This window comes from Haliotis rubra, unplaced genomic scaffold (assembly GCF_003918875.1).
Source record: "Haliotis rubra isolate DU_JTF1 unplaced genomic scaffold, ASM391887v1 Scf108, whole genome shotgun sequence".
Taxonomy (NCBI): domain Eukaryota; kingdom Metazoa; phylum Mollusca; class Gastropoda; order Lepetellida; family Haliotidae; genus Haliotis; species Haliotis rubra.
Genome location: NW_025764981.1, coordinates 1,397,903 through 1,415,704, shown reverse-complemented (window position 1 = coordinate 1,415,704; position 17,802 = coordinate 1,397,903). Strand labels below are relative to the sequence as shown.

The following is a 17,802-nucleotide window of genomic DNA, read 5'->3' as shown; positions in this document are numbered from 1 at the left end:
CCTTTCAGTCGTGCCTCATAATCCGTACCTTCAATGTGAACGAAGTACTCTGTTTCATGTTTTCCAAAGTCAATTCCTGCAGTAACGACTCCAGAACCTCAGTCATCAGTAAACTGCATAATGAAAGCACTTGAATCATTCCTGTAGTCCATCAAGATAACTGTCATCACTTGTCATCTATGTACAGTGACGTGGACACCTCTTCCTGGAACTTGGTCAGCATCATATTCTGTTGATTTGCATTCCGTTTGACCTCTTTATTGTTTTCTTTATCACATCCAACACACATGAGGTAATCTGTGGCTGTACAAAAAAAGTACAAAAAGGTGTAAGGGTTATTATTTGTATTGAACAAACTTTATGGATAACAACTTCTTTTATTTAATAAGTGTGAGTGAGTGTAGTTTTACGCCGCACTCAGCAATATTCCAGCTAGATGGCGGCGGTCTGTACATAATCGAGTCTGGACCAGACAATCCAGTGATTAACAGCATGAGCATCGACCTGCGCAACTGGGAACCGATGACGTCAGCGAGCATGACCACCCGATCCCGTCAGTCGCCTCTTACGACAAGCATGGGTTACTGAAGGTTCATTCTAACCCGGACCTTCTTATTATAACTGTGACGTTTCGAGAAAGATTCTTGTACCATTGTGAACGAATGCTTGGACAAGGTGAACTACCATACATGTATATCCTGTACCTGCATCACAATATTTGGTCATAGTTGTGAATCTATCAGTTTCAATGAGATAATAATAGCATTCACAAGCTAATTTTCTTTTGGCAGTACAAACTTAAGTCCAACAAAAATCACAATTTGTGAGGAAGCCTGTAAACATGGTATATACCACTGTAAGTGGTTTCAGTCGGCCATTAGGAAAGTATCCATTTAAGTAGAAGTAAAACAGGGTATATCTGAAATATTAACCACTTCAAATTTGGTCACCATAGTATAGCTCATGAGCTTCTTTTGTTTTGGGACCTTACAAAATTCACAGCTTCCCCTACCTCCCAGAAGAAAACGGGTGACCCCTCCCCTTAAACTCTACACCACCCCCACCACCCCGCATGAATGAATGAATGAATGAGTGATTGAATGAATCAAAGTTAAAAAAAAATATAAAAAAAATACATAAATAAATAAAATTAAAATAAATATACATCTGTGCATAAAATAAGCACCACCCTATATTCTTACCTATAAATTTTGTCTGAAATGAAATTCTAAACTCTTTAAAACAAATAACCTTTATAATTGAATAGAGCAAGCATTTAACATTTCAAAAACAAAAACATCATTGAAATTACCATGTATTTTAATTAGGATAATTGCCTATATTTAAAACAGGTGTTTTTCTGTCCTAAAACAAGTTTCCTTATTTTGAAAAGTGAAAATAATAATTGATTGTTGTGTGGCCTATAAATTCGTTATCTATTGTGAATGGATGAAAGTTTGTAAACTAGGATTGAGGAAAAGTTACAGTAAAACTAAAAATATGGGAAAATTTTAAAATGCAATAAAAGTTGCTTTACAAACAAAACAAACACATTTTAGCTGTAGTGCCCTGATAGCCATGGAAAGGTACTGTAGCATTACTTTGGCTTGCATGGATAACCTTTCTCTCATTAGGTGCCCTATTACAAAAGTTACTGTTCCTTAGTGACATAAGCTCCGCCCACTCATGAATATTCATGATTTCTCTGCTCTTACGACCATTGTAGGTTTTAGGGCACAACATCTGTTTTAGGGCACAACACAACACACGTGTCCAGTTGAGAAACTATCACTTGTTCTTTGAGTGGCATTGTGAAGGTAGTATGATAAACAGGAACGATTATTTTATGGATAGACAATTTCTTTATTGCAATCGATGCGACGTTACCGTGTAGATGCTGATCTTTACCTATTTCACAGCGCGTCGATTACAATAAAAAAGTTGTCTATCCACAAAAAAACGTCCCTGTTCATAACTACTTTTAACGATTTATTCATTTTTTTCATATTAGACTGATAAAGACACATGACATGGAGCAGGTTTCTTTGCCAGCTGCAGATGAATGGCATATCGTTCCTTTATGAGGATATTGATGGATACATTCCTCGAACAAGGTAATGGCCTGACATTATTGCATCTACACCGAAACGTCGCATCGATTTCAATAAAGAAGTTGTCTATCTATAAAACAACCCGTCCCAGTTCATCACTAGCTATAACGGTTTATACATTTTAGCATATTAGACTGTAAAAAGATACATGCCATAGAACAGGTTTCTTTGTCAGCTGCAGATGAATGGCATTTCGTTTCTTTATGTAAATATTGATGGACACGTTCCTCGGACAAGATAATGGCCTAATATTATTGCTCTAACTTTAGTCGGTTTCAATTTTAATATCTACATGTATATGTTGTTTTGCAATGTCGATTTTCTGGTTCTACACGACCTAAGTGCCATATTCGACACAATAGACCACCAACTACTACTGCAAAGACAGACTCGATTTGTTTCCAAACAACATGATACAGCTGTAACACTGCTGAAACAATTATATACTCACGATATTGTCACAGCTGTACAATCGACTCTGCTTTTGGCCGAGATTTCTTATGAATGTGGAGAGAGTTTTGTCGCTTCTATTTAGAGATAACTTTTTCATCTATGGAAGTGCCTGGGACTAATTCTGCTCCTATCTCTCAAAACGGCACCAGTATGTTCTAGTTGATGACACCTCATCTGCCACAGCTCATCTCAAGTATGGAGTCCCTCAGGGTTCCGTGGTGGAACCTATCCTTTTCACCATGTATATTAAGGAGCTGGGATCAGTACTAGACACGTCCTCTGTCGGCCGACAACAATATGCAGACGACACACACCTGAATATGGTTTTCTCTCCCAATGGTACAGATGCTCACGATTCAGTTTCACTGGTAGCTGGCTGCTGTGGGGATATACAAGCTTGGATGTTTCAGACCAAGCTGAAACTGAATGAGTCATAGAGTGAATGTCTTCTCGTTGGTTCTCAGCACAGAAGGGCTAAGGCAGGAATCTGCGAATTCCACTTTGGAGACAGTCGTGTTCCTCTGTCGTCTGGGGTTAAGAGTCTTGGTGTCACCCTCGACTCGGATCTTTCACTTGGCTCTCATGTCAACAATCTTACCAAAACCTCCTTTCTTATCCTTAGGAATATTGGTAATGTTCGCAAGTGCCTGAAAAAGAACTCTACAGCCACATTGGTCCTGTCACTAGTTGTGTCACAGCTCGACTATTGCAATTCCCTACTGTCTGGAGCAGCCAAACAAACTACAACGAGTTCAAAATACTGCAGCAAGGACTGTTACACTGACTAAGAAATCACTCCTGTTCTCCATAGCCTTCACTGGCTCTCTGTGAAACAGCGTATCACCTACAAGATCCTTTGTCTTGCCTTCCAGTCTCTGTCCGGTCAGGCTCCTCCCTACATATCTGATCTGATTAAAACCTACACAACAGCGAGAATTCTACGTGCCCAAACTAAAACCCTGCTCCATGTTCCCATGGTAAAAACATTCCGCTTTAGGGTGAGAACATTTGCATATTCATCCAAAAATGCCTGGAACTCTCTGCCCCAGTACCTGAATGACTGAATCATTGTCAGCGTTTAAGACCCAACCCAAAACCTTCCTGTTCAGTCCTTCTCTGTGTAGCACTCATCTCCTCTCAGACATGTGCGCTTAGAGCGCGTATTGAGCGTGGATTCAGCGCGTTTCAAGTGGGCTATTATTACTAGTATTTTTTAACAGATTCAGATGAAGTTGCAGTAGAGAATGTTCGGGTGATCCTGGCACAGTCTGGCTGGTAAGGATCATCATCAGCTCAGGGCCCTTACAGCGAATGGGACTTCTCCCAGGAAACGCTGCCTAGTCGAACCCACCAAGAACTTTCCGGAGAATATGAAGACTCCCCAACACTGCAGCCTTCTGCATTACCCAGAGTGTCAGAAGGGCTGTTCTCCCGGTAGAGAACCCGGGCACTCTCCTGATCTGCGCCAAGAGATCAGGAGGTACCAAACCAAGGGCACAGAAAACAATGGGGAGTCTAACGACAGTTTACTTGGGTACAAGCAAGACAATTCAAAGGCGAGGTCCGCATATTTAGCACGCTTTTCACGAATTTTGCCAATCACATTGCTGTCCAAAGGGACAGAAAATTCAATGATATAAATAAATTCATTCTCTTTATCAAAAGGACAAGATCAGGTTTGTTGGCAGGAATTCTTCTGAGACTATATATGGGCCTACTACAAAGAAGTTTAAAGCTGTCATTTTCCATGACGCCCTCGTTTAGGGTCATACCATGGATGGACCTAGGAGTCAAAGCCACAGGCATGGCGAAGACGATAGCATCAACGGATGGACCCTTTTAGATGCCGAGTCAAACGCCACAGGCATGGCGAATTGCGCTCTCGTGGTCCTGGATACGTAAGCAGAATCAAAACGTAGAGCCATGTGCCATCAATGCCTTCGGCGGTTTGAAATATACCTTGCTAAATGTTGTTGCTATGATGTTTGTGCCAAGTAAGGGCAACCACTGACAAGGTGTTGTACAGTCTATGTATAAAGACGACATTTAGGAGATAAACATCATGTGTTGGCCAATTTCAGTATGTTATTGAGTATTTGAAGCACGGGAATTCATTTGGAACCGACGGCGTTAGCAATTTGTCAATTTAACGAGGAGGAGAACCCCATTGTTTAACACGGTTTTGAACTGTATTTCAGTTATATCACGGCGGGTCATGCAAAAGTCGGTGGAAAGCAGACACGGTGCTGGTCTTAGAGATTTACTATAATTTGGCATGAAATGCATGTGGACCCGTTTTTTTTGTAAATATCTCTTCATCTAATGACCCAATCGATCTCAAACTGTGCAAGTGGATGTTTTGTCAGACAACCTAATCGCATTACGAATCGCTTTTTATGCATTTGTATCCTAGAAACTGTCCAATGTAATTCGCAATCAACGAAATAAACAGGTTTCTGGTGGCCTAATGGAGGCAACTCTGAGCCAATGACCTTTGACAACTGTGGCATCAACACGATGAGATGAGATGAGACACATCTGTGAAATTCACTTTGACCAAACTTACTTTACTTTTTTCACATATGGGTTTAATGTTTTGATGATATATGCTTTTTGAATAATGACATTAAATGGTTTTATTATATGGGACTTCCATGAGAATGTTTCCCCTTTGAGTCATGAATACATTCGGTTATTTAGTTAATTTTAATAGCTTCTGATAAGGAAGGACATCCCATCATACACACTACACCTACTTGTCCTTGTTTTATCCCTTTAATGTCGAGCTTGAGGCAGGGCAACAACAGCTAGTTACGTTGTAAACAACTTAAACTGGCCCCGATTTCTCGAAACACATACTTCAGTCTGAGTTTTGACTTAAGTCAGAGTTTTTACTCAAATTTGAGAAAACACAGGAAAATACATTTCCCAGAATAAACTGAAATCAATATTAAACTGAAACTTAGTAGACAATTTGGGTTAGGTGGATAGATTACTTAAGTTGTTTGGGATTTTTTAATTTAAAAAATGCAGTCTTGTTAAACATTCAGCTGTTTCAAATTGTGAAATTCAGTTTGAAATTTGAGTAAAAGCTTAAGTATGTTTCGAGAAATGGGGCCTGGACTTACGCTAGTCTTAGTGCTATGGTCGTTTTGTACAAAGGACATAGTCTTTCAACCACTTTAGTGAACATGCACAGCAATAGTGCTGACTAACCTAATGCAATTATCACCAAGAACTGAAATCAGGTTTCCTCCATGCTCAAATGCCTTTGAACAGCAGTCCAGATACAGGGGCGGATCCAGGATCTTGGAGAATGGGGAGGTCCACATAAATCATGAAGTCCAAAGGTTAGAGGAAAATGCTCCTCAGGGAAATTTTTTTCGGGGGAGAAGGGGTGTCCCCCCCCCCCTCTGGATCCGCCCCTGAGTTATATCACTGCATCTCAGCTGGATGAGGAAAAAAGTGATACAAGTCTTAGAGGTTTGCCATTTTTGTGGTGCCAACTAGCATAGCACTGCACAGCTAATTTCGTCGTCTCAGATGAATGACCCACCTGTAGTTCAGAATCCTTTCCTTGAAGTGATTCATGTATTGCCTGAAATGCCCTCCAAAGAAAATCACAACAAAATATTTTGTGATGGGCGAAACCGTATCCTAGCTTCATTGGTATTAAGAAGATTGCTTCCATTCAATAGAACAAAGAAAGAAATTTCAACAAGTTTATTTCCATATCTAACACATTACAAAGGTTTATAAACAATCTTCCGGTGAAAGCAATTCCTTCTTAGGACTTTTCTTGGAAGGTGTTGTCTTTTCAACTTTCAGAGCAGGTGCTCCATCAGCTTCTTCTCCTGCCCCGGACTGATGCCTCCTCTTCTTCACCTCCTGGATCTTCTGCTGTGCTGCTAATCCTCCCTTACCCTTTGGCTTGCCCTTCGGCATACCCTTTGGCTTGCCTTTCGGCGTACCCTTCAGCTTACCTGATTTAGCCTTAGGAGTCACCTTTGCCTTTGCTGGAGACGTATCATGTGATTCTGAAAAGGCACTTTTTGTTGGAGTTTTCTTGGCCTTCTTGAGTGGCTTCTTGGAAAGTTTTTGAAGTAGTGGTTCCTGATATTGAAGAATCTGTTTCTGCTTCCAAAGAACCAGTGCTTGTCTTTGAGCTCGTTTTGGATGTTGATGGACCTTTTTCTGAAGGACTAGATTTTGACAGTCCATCTTTGATTTGAGTAAGATCACTCTCGGTTGTTGGCCCTGGTGACATAAGGAAAGGTTTGAGCATTACATCAAAGTTATGTTTGTTGTTTACAGCTGCATTCAGATAATTTTCAGCAATACGAATGTAGTCTATAAATAGTCAGTTCTTGACGTGACCAGTGAGTGATAACATGAGCACTGTTGGGTAGCCTTGTGGTTAAAGCGTTCACTCGTCATGCCGAAGACCCAGGTTTGATTCCCCACATGGGTACAATGTGTAATCTTATTTCTGGTTTCCCCGCCGTGATATTGCTCGAATATTGCTAAAAGTAGCATAAAACCATACTCATACTCCATACACCTTACAAGGTGTTTCCCCCGTGAAGATCCAGGTTAGAATTGATCTTCAGTAACCATGCTTGTCATAAGAAGCGACTAACGGGATCGGGTGGTCAGACTCGCTGACTGGGTTGACACGTCATCGTATCCCAATTACGTAGATCAATGTTCATGTTGTTGATCTCTGGATTTTCTGGTCCAGATCCGATTATTTACAGACCGCCGCCATATAGCTGGAATATTGCTGAGTGCAGCGTAAAACTAAACTCACTCACTCACTACAAGGTGTTTCAATAAAACAAATGTAATTTTAGGTGAGCACTTAAGGTACAGTATTCAATTTGAAACTTAATACAAGGAATTTCAAATGCTGTTGTCTGAGAGAGATTCAGAATATGTTCATAATTGCATATATTTAATAATAATTCTTATATACAATAATATTGCAAGACTTTTCTTACTCCTTAAACAACTCGACAAGCAATCTGATGAATTTAAGATGAATAGACTTTCCTGCATGTAACATGAGTGATTATTACATAAAGCCACACAGCAATCTCAATTTGCTGTGAGGAGGATGTAAGGGAACGCACACTGTTGGAGGATACATCAGGGATTTACAGGACGCGAATTCCTGCGTCCTATACGCATAAAATTGACAATGGACGCAACAAAATTTATTAGCGCATCCACAGAGACTCAGAAAAGGTCTGAATACATTTTGTAAAAATTCCAATCAAGTGACAATAAGTTATCACTGAGTTTGCTATTAGCTGGGTTATGGTATCATTTGCAATTTAATTACTGTAACAATGTGATGATCATGATACACAATACAGTAACAGTATTAATGATAATATTTAAGTGTCTGGGACCCCCATTTTGTTGTCCAGGACCCCTGAAAATTAAGAGTATGAGTCCCAGGGACCCTCAAATTCGGGACTCCATGTAAATCCCTGATACATATACTTCTCAGGGGTACAAATACGAATCAACCAGTAACAATGATTGTGAACCTGCCTCCATGGTCAGTCTTAGTACCTGATGTGTGTATGACCTCCATGTCTAGTGTCGGCATACTGAGGTATTCCACTGGAGACAGAAGCTGGTCGCTGGACTCCTCAGTGGGAGACGTCAGTTGTGCTTCAAATACATCCACATCCTCATCACCTGTAAATGATTGAGGCAACCATGAATCTGGGGGAAACCATGACATCATGTTGGGTTAAAACTAGACTGCAACATATTTCAAGGAACATTATGTGGGCACATTATCATGCAGAAGGGAAGAAACACAATGTGGACGTAATAATGTATGCTTCATTTGTAGTTACAGTTGTAGAAATGGCTCGCCTCTAAACTGTTTGTCTGTAGTTCTTTCAAATACACAATACATGGAAGGTACAGACATCTTAGTGTCCTTCTAGCTAAAGAGTTGTCTCCCTTTGGTATGCCAGGATATGCTGATCCTTGCATGCAAATCCTCTATTTCACTCTGATGTTTAGTCACTAATACCTTTCATCTCATCAAGTTATGAATTAAATACATGCATTGTACATTTAAAATTAATTGTCAATTACCAACTGAACATGGACACAGATAAGGCGATGGAATATTTAGATACAATTTATAAAGATAATTTTCTTTTGTAATCTTGTTAAGTGAATACAAATCATTTGTTTCAGCAACGAAAGAAGAAAACTTCCCTCTAAACCTTATGAACATGCTTCATCCTGTATCTTTCTATCATGGTAAATAACCCAGGATGCATCGGCTACCACAGATTTTTTTTCCAGTTTGAAGGACTCTGTGCTAAAAATAACAGCCCAGTGAAATTACATTTGTGTGTGCATGAGAGTTTCCACACAAGAGACTTCCCAAAAAAGCTGTGGAAACATTGGTCTAGTCTATTTACAGAGATGCCAACCCTAATTCAGTCCAATTAGTATTTTGGCCAAAAAACGATGCACATTTAGTATTTTTTTGCCAAAATTAGTATGAACTTTTCCAAAGAATATATAGCTATTCTAACAACTTGTTATTAACATTGTACTCACCTAAATCAGTAGTAAGTATCGACATATAGCTTGATACTGAATAAAATGTTGAAATTTATTGTGTATGGTACGTATGCATTTTGATAATTAAATTTAATGTATTTTATTTTTAAATTGTACATTTTTACTGCTATCGTAGTCGCGTATTTTGTGTTGTTTTTTTCGTAACGAATATGATAAAATCATATGGGTTGGACTCTCTGTTATTATCATAAAGGAATGGCTATATAATATAATGCATAATTATACAGATAAGATTAAGCTCATGTGGGTACTGTACCCACTGTATTTTTATGGAGTGGGTATTATGAATGTTGAGTGGGTATTTCATTTCCCGTTACCCACTGCTTTCAAATATGTGCGTATTTCAGTCACTTTACTCACCTGAGTATTATGTCATTGAGTAAGTTTACTAAGCAGGTATGTTCTGCCTTATGTCATGCCTAATCAAAACCAACTTAAATATAATGGAAATTATTTCATAAAAAAATCACTCATCCTGTACTGACAGTACAACACTTTTCCTATACTAACAGTACAAATTGATAGCAATCGTTGCCTTTTTCATTATGCAAGCGATTTCTACAAATATATTCCGTTCGCATTTGTTCTAAACTTTTTGCGTATTTTAAGTGCGTAATTGATACGCAACAATTATTTTTCAATGCGTAATTCTATGCGTATTTTACCCGGATACGCAGCTTATCTGGGCCTCTGATTATAATCTCTTGTCAGTACTACATGCACTTTTGAACCAATGAATTTGACAGCAAACCTTTATCGCTTTTGTTTTTCCCCTGCCCCTTCCTGATGGGCTTCTCAGGGGAAGATTCTGAGGCGTCCAGCGTGATGACGGTTCTGTGGCGCCTAGCCTTAGATTGTTGTGCCTGCTGGGCGTACGCCTGAGCCTTGACCCTCGCCTGACCAGACTTGGGAACTGGTATCTGTGTGAGTGAAAGAGATGTGAGTTAGTTGGAGGGGGAACACTATGGAATTTAAACAAGGGGGTGTGTCCCATCAGACAAACAACATTAGCTATGCTGGCCCCTTACCAAACTGCTTATTGGGCTGTTGGGTGGCCTAGTGGTCAAAGTGTTCGCTCGTCACACTGAACACCGGTTTGATTCCTCACATGGGTACAATGTGTGAAGCCCATTTCTTGTGTCCCCTACTGTGATATTGCTGTAATATTGCTAAAAATGGCGTAAAACAAAACTCACTCCCTCACTCACACTTACTGGTTCAATATAGACAAACTTTATGGATAATAATAATCTGTGAGAGGGATTTACCTTGAGTCCTGTTTTTGAGTGAGTGAGTGACTTTAGTTTTACGCCGCACTCAGCAATATTCCAGCTATATGGCGGTGGTCTGTAAATAATCGAGCCTGGACCAGACAATCCAGTGATCAACAGCATGAGCATCGATCTGTGCAATGGGGAATCGATGACATATGTCAACCAAGTCAGCGAGTCTGACCACCCGATCCCGTTAGTCGCCTCTTACAACAAGCATGGGTTACTGAAGGCACATTCTAACCTGGACCTTCACGGGTGACTGGTTTTGAGGGTCCCTAGGACTCATACTCTTGATTTTCATGGGTCCCGGACAACAAAATGGGGGTCCCATACACATAAATATTATTCATGCTGCTATTGTATTGTGTATCATGATCATGACATTATTTGTTACAGTAATTGAATTACAAATCATACCATAACCCAGCTAGTAGCAAACTCTTTGATAACTTATTGTTACTTGATTGGAATTTTTTCAAAAAGTATTTGGACTTTTTCTGCGTCCCTGTGGATGTGCTTATAAATTTTGTTGTGTCCATTGTCAATTTTTATGAGTATAGGATACAGAAATTCGCATCCTGTAAATCCCTGCTGTGAGTGCAACATTTTGATACAGATTCTTGTACCATTGTCAAGGAGGAATATTGTCAAATTCAGCTGAAGGTTTAAAAGGTTTAAAAAGGTTTAAATGTCTAAATGATAACATGATCTTTACTGATTTATTAACAAGAAACTGAAATGACATAAGTTTTCTGACATTTTTAGTTTAACTGAATCCCCAAAAGGTATTGGCACTCTTATTTTTACAAAGGCAAACCACACGTGTGGCACCTTTTGATGTACTAAATAAGCAAAAAAAATATATATATTAACTAAACATTTGTAGAGCCTCCAGGTTTATGTACAGCTAGAGTGTCTTACTAATGTTGCTTCTTCAACTTACACAATCTGGATTGTCAATATCCGAGGATTCCCCTTCATCTGAGTCAAGTTCCTCTTGTCTTAGTTTCCATTGTCTTCCTCGCTGTGAAGGGAACATTATCTACAGATCTCGGATGTAAACTAAAGCATGTCAATAAGAAAAGAGAATTGGGGAGTGGGCAAAAGTGAAAAATTATGTGCAAAAAGCCACTGATGTTTCAGGCACTATTTCACACCACACTTCTCTAAAAAGAAATAGTGCATTTCTCTCAATAATACTAACTTTCAGTACTCAGGGAAGCTACCATATAATTTATTCCAAAAATAAATATTTAGACTACAATATGAGATCAAAAAGTTTGAAAGTTTTAATGCAACTCTCGCGCTCTCTACGATCCAAACATTATTTCAAGCGAACCTCATAGAATTATCTTTATGGATATCTTCATGTCCACAGTTTTTGATGTACAGCAATTGTTTACAGCATGTGTTCCCTAATTGGAAGCTCCTCGCCTCAAAGTTTCAATTATCGATTTCAGGCAAGTCGTAAGGGATAATTGGTCTGTTATTGCATCAATAGGAAGCTAAAGTGAGTGCATATGCCCCAATATATATATAATATATGCCAAAATATTGTCGAAAATGTGTGACATTGTGCCTTTAACCAAATTGAGAAATAGATGTACCATGCTGTCAAGACTAGGACCACAATCTGGGCATGTACAAAGGCAGAGGTACAGATAAGCTGCGTATCTGTGTAAATTAAGCAAATATTTATGTGAAAACTCAATTCTTATTAAGTCGATTGCGTACAAGTAGCTTGAATTTTTGTAAATACTCAATAAATTTGATCTTACATGCTTATGGACAAAACTGTCAAATCACAGCTTGCGTACCGGCGCATAGATACAACAACTGAGGTATATTCAGAGGTTCTATTTCAACACATGAACTTGGCAACTTGAAGTCTTGCTTTTCGTTTCTCATATTACAGATCTAATACTAATAACATTTAAACTTTGTTATATTTCTACAATTAATGGAAAATGGGAAAATACCCAATTGAGTTTGAGTGAGGTGGGTACAATTTATTTGGTTACTCAAAGGAAAATTAGGATACACAAGCAAGTACATATAGTAACTCAATGACCCCAAAAGTGATCTGTAGCTCTGTAAGGGAGACAACTCTGTGACAATGCCAGAGACATATGGGCTACCTGTATGAGTGAAATATGTAGTTTACATGTATACACCATGAGCTGCCTTGACATACCTGTGCACTTCGGATCTTCTCAAGTCTTTGATTGTGTTGCACCAGACGGCTGAAAGTGAACTTAAAAATCAACACTGATGACATGCAATACAGGCATCGACTTAGGAGACATTTTACAAAGCCATTTGCAGTTTGATCACAAACTAAAGATATGCTGCAATGAATGATTAAACAAATAGTCAAGGTGGTCACTCAGGGATGAGAATGAAGTTCGGTGGGGAGACACGAAGCTGCTGATATTTAGGCATTTTAGACCTTTAAAACTGGCTCAGAAATGACAATATCATGAACACAGCAACTTCATCCCCCCTAAAATTTCTCAACGGATTTAGATGATCACAAAAATGACCATTGGCCTTATGAAATTCACAGAATTCTGCGGATCCGTAGAAAATTCTTATCGCTGGTCACTGAATTTTTACAGATACACAAACACGCTGGTCCACCATTGAGAAGGAAGCATTTGCCATACCTTATGCCCTACAAAACCTGGATCATTACCTCCATAATGCCCAGTTTACGATCAGAACAGATCATAAGCCTTTGAAGTATCTGTTGGAATCCCCTATGCAAAATACGAAGGTATAATTATGGGCACAAGGACTTGACATGTTCAAGGTTAAAGGGTTTGATGAATCTCCCCAACTTCAGTTAAGTGAAATAGCTTTGTTACTAAATGTTTCTGAAAAGGTTAGAAAAAGCCAGAAGTCTCTTTGTCTCAAAACTAAAATCTGGTTTGACAATTTCTTTATTATCAGCGATGGATATGTTAAAAAACACACTTTATCGAGACTGAGCTGCAGAATACTCATCCTGTATCACTGACTATTTCACTTACTTATCAATACTGTGCATGATTTCATCTTCAACAACATCCAGGGATCGGTCGGGTCGAAGGGCGTTCGGTCCTGCGATCCCTAACTTGATCTGCTGGTACTGCATATGGATGGCTCGCAGTTGCTATGGAAACACATTACAAGCTATCTAGATACAGTACAAAAAAACATGAAATCTAAATATATGACAGCCTATGCCAAAATGTTTGGAGTCTACCAACCCAGACACGGCGCTTAGCAGTAGATTTTATATAGACTTATATTAGCTGAGCTTATGAGGCCAACTGAAAATTTACTTGACTCTGCATTCAGAATAGTAGCTTGGTTGTAGATTGATTTTAACATTTTTGTTTTCATATTATTTTACTTATGGTTCTGCTAATTCTAAAATTTACTAAAGTGGAAAGAAATTTACTAATGTGTTTTCAGAATACTGGCTAAGTTGCAGACTGTATATTTGTTTTGTTTGTTTTCATAATACTTGGTTTATGGTTCTGCTAATTTCAAATCTACTAATGTGGAAAAGAAATAAAGTTCATTCACAGGTTCATTCATTCATTCACATACCACCCCTTACCCTGCTACACAAATGTGAAAAAACTATAATCAACATGATTATATTCACCCAGTTTCTACATCTATCATTAGGAACCACACTATAACCATATATACAGCACCATGATAACCTTCATCAACAAATACAAATAACGATTCTTTCAATCTTTAGCTAGAATTGATCATATCATGATTAGATTTTGCCAAAAGCATCCTAAAAATCTAAATAAGATCATAATCTTCACTTTTTTCTTTAAAAATCTTGTATTAGCTTAATGTTTTTACAGAATTACAGAATCTTGAGTTACTATATTTTATCTCTGAACTAGATGGCAAGTCTGCTCTGTATTTCACAAACCACCCTTTTGTGTAAAAGCATTTGTCTTGTATATTAAACTGTTCACCGACCTGTAGAATATCAGGTGTAAACACAGTGGACACAGAATCCTCCATTCTCAAACTGTCTCTCGTCAGGCTGTCAGCGTCGCCTCCTTTGTCCGCCTGGGTTTTGTCTTTCGATTTGATGTACACCTGCAAAACAAGCACAATATCAGCGTTTGCATCAGTCAGCTTTAAAGGTCCTCTTCAAGACCAAAAGCTTTCCATTTTCCCCCAGACAGTGCATCGTGATAAAAACTTTATCATTTCACTGGTTTATGTCTGCAGTCTCCATCCAGCTCCTAATGGTGTGTGTGTGTGAGAGAGAGAGATGGGTTTAATGCTGCTTGGGACAGTATTCCAGTTATATCACAGTATGTGAGTTTCATGCATGAAGGAAACCTGTCTCAGATGTTTACCGCTTTTGCTGAACCCACATGCACAAATATGGTGCTGACCTAGAAAGCTGGAAACATTATTGTGGAGAATCGAAATTCAAACCCAGTTCATAGCTTTCTGGCATACTAAAGGGATGCAACTCTGTGAAAAGATTTGTGGTGCCTTAAATGCCTTGGCCAGCCTTTCACACATTGTTTTATTTGTGTCTTAGCATCCAACATAAACAGTGGTCATTAAAAATACTCACCATACTCAAACTAGTTATCTTAAATATGTAAAGTTCTTGGAAATGGAAAAAGTTCCAGTTTTAAGCAATAGGCATATAATGAGGATTAGGGCTGTCATGATACACATACAACACTTGTCCTATTAACAGTACAACTTGATAGCACGTCATGCTTCAGTACATGGATACATAGTGCTGTACTTCAGTCCAGATAGGATACAAAATACTCTAAATGCTTAATGTCTATAAACTTTTTCATGTTCCATTCCACTGGGTGTATGGATAGTAATTACTATTAACCAGTTTGTCCCACATGAAGATCTTGGTTGGGACAGGATCAGCTGATCAGGCTCATTGACTTGGTTGATGTAAGTCATTGTAACACAACTGCTTAAATCAATCCTCAAGATCTGAATCACTGGATTGTCTGGTGGACACTGGTTCGTCTGTTTGCTTGTTGTTTAACGCTGCACTCAGCAATGTTCCAGCTGTATGCCAGCAGTCTGTAAATGTTCAAGTCTTGACAAGGCAATCCAGTGATCAACAGCACGAGCATCACAAATGGGATATGATGACAACTGACATGTGTCAACCAAGTCAGCGAGCCTGATCACCTGAACTCTTCAGTCACCTCTTATGACACCTGCTAATACCAATTCTAACCTGGTTCTTCATGGGTCTTATTGTGGCGGTGGGGTAGCCTGATGGTTAAAGCGTTCGCTCGTCACGCCGAAGACCGGGTTCGATTCCCCACATGGGTACAATGTGTGAAGCTCATTTCTGCTGTCCCCTGCCGTGATATTGCTGGAATGTTGCTAAAAGCGGCGTAAAACCAAACTCACTCACTCATGGGTCCTATGACAAGCATGGGTTGCTGAAGACCAATTCTAACCCAGATATTCATGGGTAGGTGGACACAGTTGTACCTACCTCTTTTGGTGTTGCAACAAATAGAAAGGCATGCTCCCTAAAGAGTTTCTGAAACACATATTCCACATCGTAATGCTTCTGGGAGTGTGCACACTTCTGGAAATCCATAATCTCATTCCAGACTTGATTTGTCACACGTATCTGTAACAGAGGAACAACTTCACTTTAAATTGTGATTTTATCAAGTTTACACAAAAATCTCATTGACTAAAATAACATCAAATGTCTTGAACCCAAATTGATGTTTGAGGAAGAAATACCCGCTTGTGGACATGTTATGGTTAGATAGAGTTGAAGTGTACAGAGTTTTACAAGGCACACAAATACAGCAAGCAATGTATGACTAAGGGATGATTAAAGGAAGAGAGTCTGTTGGAACCTTTATGCATTTCCAAATCTTAGATATACTTGCGTTTAAATAATTTTTATTCCTGGTAATATTTACCTCTCAGCTTAGTGTGCCTGTTGTTTCTGTTTTACAGTTTACCACCGACACACCATTGATGATAGGTTGCAGGGATTGCAGTGGTGGGAACTGTAACAGGACTACTTACCGGTATTTTAGGAACACAAGGCTGCGTGAAGTAGAGGCCGTACAGAATGTACAGTCCGCCGGTTCTCACTTGGAAGTCATATGGTAGCAGGTGAAAACTCAGGGCAATATGGTTTACCTCTTCATAGAACTAGAAAATCAAAACAGAGAAGATTGGTGTTACTGATAAATCATAACAATGCACAATCATGATAACATACCACAAATATAGGCCTGTTTTGACTGGACAATGGTCTTGTTTTGAGAGAATGATGCGCACCTAAATAGTATAGTATTTTGGCCTAATGATGCAAATGGTGGATTGTTGTCACTGTGAATATGGCTAAAATGGGCCTGAGGTTTTAGAGATGATAATTGGTTGACACCAGTAATATAATTGGACTGTGAGAAGAAAAGCGCAGACTACAAGACAGTAATAATACTAATATGTTGAAACTTGTCAAAGTACTAGACTCGGAGTATGTGTCAATCAGATTTTTAAAGTATATACTAAAACACGTGCGAATTCAACCAAAACAGCATCCAGTGTCAGCTGTATACAATAAAGATTGTCTCGGCTTTCACAACATTCAGCATAATGGTCCCTTACTATGTACTAAGACAGACTGCAAGTATCGACATGCCATTAACTACGACTACTAATCACTGCTACCATCTGAGGTCCCCATTAGTTCAGCATAAACGCTGTTCAGGTCACTGGAACCGTGGAACTACGAGTTTTTGAGTCGGCGACGAACGGGCACATTCGGAGATTTCTCAAACATGAAAGACATCCACAGGAGATGTCGAGTTATAATTAACACTTAATATTATTCTTCTAGCGGCGCTTAGTGCATACCTCTCGACATTCTCTGTCATTTTTGCGCCCGGCATATAGGTACGAGAACTTCATTGATCTCCAAAGATCAGCAAAATGTTCATAACGAACTGTCTTTCGAGTAGAAAAAGTCTCAAGGAGTTTGTTGAAGTCTGCTTTCACCCCTCTTGTTGGATTGTATGCATCTCTGAAATTCATTTTGATTCTTAAGACTTCATAAACGCGAAGCACACTCTGTCAACTCTTTTCAAAAACGTCTTTGGCAACCATGTTGATTTTATAACTTCCGGTTAAGCCGCCAGAAACCTACATAATAAAATTCTTCTGATTTCTATGGTTTTCCCAATCAATATGGCTGCATCATTCTTAGTTATGGAATAATTATTAGTAAATTAGTTTCCAATACGAGTGATTTGGTCACTGATAATAGTAAATAATCTGCATGTTGTTTGCGA

The 17,802-nt window shown here is 39.0% G+C and overlaps 1 protein-coding gene across 1 annotated transcript; it reads right to left on the bottom strand.

Annotated features, from left to right (window-relative positions):
* Positions 1 to 6,591: 6,591 nt before the first annotated feature.
* Positions 6,592 to 17,610, bottom strand: LOC124281725 (snRNA-activating protein complex subunit 1-like). The gene is made up of 10 exons (XM_046717698.1): positions 17,369 to 17,610; positions 16,532 to 16,660; positions 15,978 to 16,118; positions 14,453 to 14,575; positions 13,492 to 13,613; positions 12,654 to 12,702; positions 11,403 to 11,483; positions 9,937 to 10,105; positions 8,145 to 8,273; positions 6,592 to 6,821 (listed from the first exon to the last, which is right to left on the bottom strand). The coding sequence occupies exons 1-10, from the start codon at positions 17,543 to 17,545 to the stop codon at positions 6,592 to 6,594; spliced, it is 1,350 nt and encodes a 449-aa protein (XP_046573654.1). The 5' UTR covers positions 17,546 to 17,610.
* Positions 17,611 to 17,802: the final 192 nt, after the last annotated feature.